General features: G+C 35.9%; 1 protein-coding gene across 1 annotated transcript; it reads right to left on the bottom strand.

Annotated features, from left to right (window-relative positions):
- Positions 1-815: 815 nt before the first annotated feature.
- On the bottom strand, positions 816-1,364 carry LOC103311004. Its single transcript, XM_008190521.1, has one exon. The coding sequence runs from the start codon at positions 1,362-1,364 to the stop codon at positions 816-818; it is 549 nt and encodes a 182-aa protein (XP_008188743.1).
- Between the last annotated feature and the right edge of the window lie 53 nt (positions 1,365-1,417).

The following is a 1,417-nucleotide window of genomic DNA, read 5'->3' as shown; positions in this document are numbered from 1 at the left end:
AGTAGGGTAGAAAGGCCGGTTCTGGATACCCCCCGCTTCACCACCCCCCGCCGATACCGACCCACCCTGACACACCCTGAATATCAGAATATCTTTCCAAATAGCGAGAACAGTTTCATTAACCAGATTAAATTGTCTGCGAACAGAGAGCTGGCGAAGTGTTGGGCGTCCAATATACAAAATAACGGTATAGATTACGTACCGAGTAATGATGACGGAGCCGCCGATATTGAAGAGGTGATTGTTATACAATATTAAAATAATATAATATTATATTATTCTATGCTATAATATAATATAATACCCCACATATTTTATCCGAATATTATTTTTCACAGCTTATTGGATTCCACGAGGGTCCAGCAATGTTTACATATTAGGATTATTGTTAATGGCTGCCACATCCCCGGCCTCAACATTCCGGTCGAGGCTGACCAAAGGATGACAAGATTGAACACATGTATATAATAACACGTTATAATAAGTACCTATATATATGTATTATGTACCATCTGTTTGTGAGATACTATTACCCTCTACGCACATATATTGTAAAATACTAAAATGAGATTTCTACATGCGTTGTACCATGCATATATATATATATTTTTGTCAAATATAATATTTTAGAAAAAAAAAAAGACGTTATATTTTTTTTATTATTTCATTTATTACAAACACAAAATTACAAAACATATTCGATATTACAAATATTATTTTTATATAATATATAAGTGTTGTATACATCCTATGGTAAAATGCAAACACATATATACCGTACAAGAGTCGGATGTATTTTTATAATAAGTTAATTATTATAGTTTTCTAACTTCACCGGTAAACGGGTTGTATTGAATCACGCGATCGTGAATAACCAGACAGTAGGCGGCTGTGTTAGCGGGAAAGTTATTGGATGCTTCTATTTCAAGACGTAGATCTACGTTAGAAATTTTCGCATCGTCGCTTTGTCGCGAACAATCTATGCAGATAAATGGTCCCAACTCTTTATATTTTTCTCTCGACAGGCACGGTTGGGAGTTATCCCTCTCGTAATAATGTTTTTGGAAATCGATATAATTTTGATAGAACATCGTAAACAGGTTTTTGTCGAAACTCTCGTTGAAATCCTCGTACGGGTATTCGATTGAATTAATATATGCTTTAACGTTTGTCAGCGAACACGCGTCGTAATCGCCGCTATAACCGTCCGTCACGCTTCCCGGCGTATAGGTGAGAAAAGCGATTATTAAACACCTAGGTTTTTCAACCTGCGAACAAGTTTTAACCATCCAAGAGTGTTTGCTCGTTTGTGGTAGATTCGGATAAACGCAAAGTTCCCAATTTCTAAAAGCACAATTTATCATTTTTTTGCTATCAATGATTTTCATCAGCTTCAACCTCTCCCGATCGTCGACTT

Source organism: Acyrthosiphon pisum, unplaced genomic scaffold (assembly GCF_005508785.2).
Source record: "Acyrthosiphon pisum isolate AL4f unplaced genomic scaffold, pea_aphid_22Mar2018_4r6ur Scaffold_385;HRSCAF=811, whole genome shotgun sequence".
In the NCBI taxonomy this organism is placed as follows: Eukaryota; Metazoa; Arthropoda; class Insecta; order Hemiptera; family Aphididae; genus Acyrthosiphon; species Acyrthosiphon pisum.
The sequence above is the reverse complement of the archived record's forward strand: the minus strand, read 5'-3'. Positions and strand labels throughout refer to the sequence as shown.

Coding starts and splice junctions, on each gene's coding strand:
- LOC103311004 (XM_008190521.1), bottom strand. CDS start 1,364: ATGATAAATTGTGCTTTTAGAAATTGGGAACTTTGCGTTTATCCGAAT.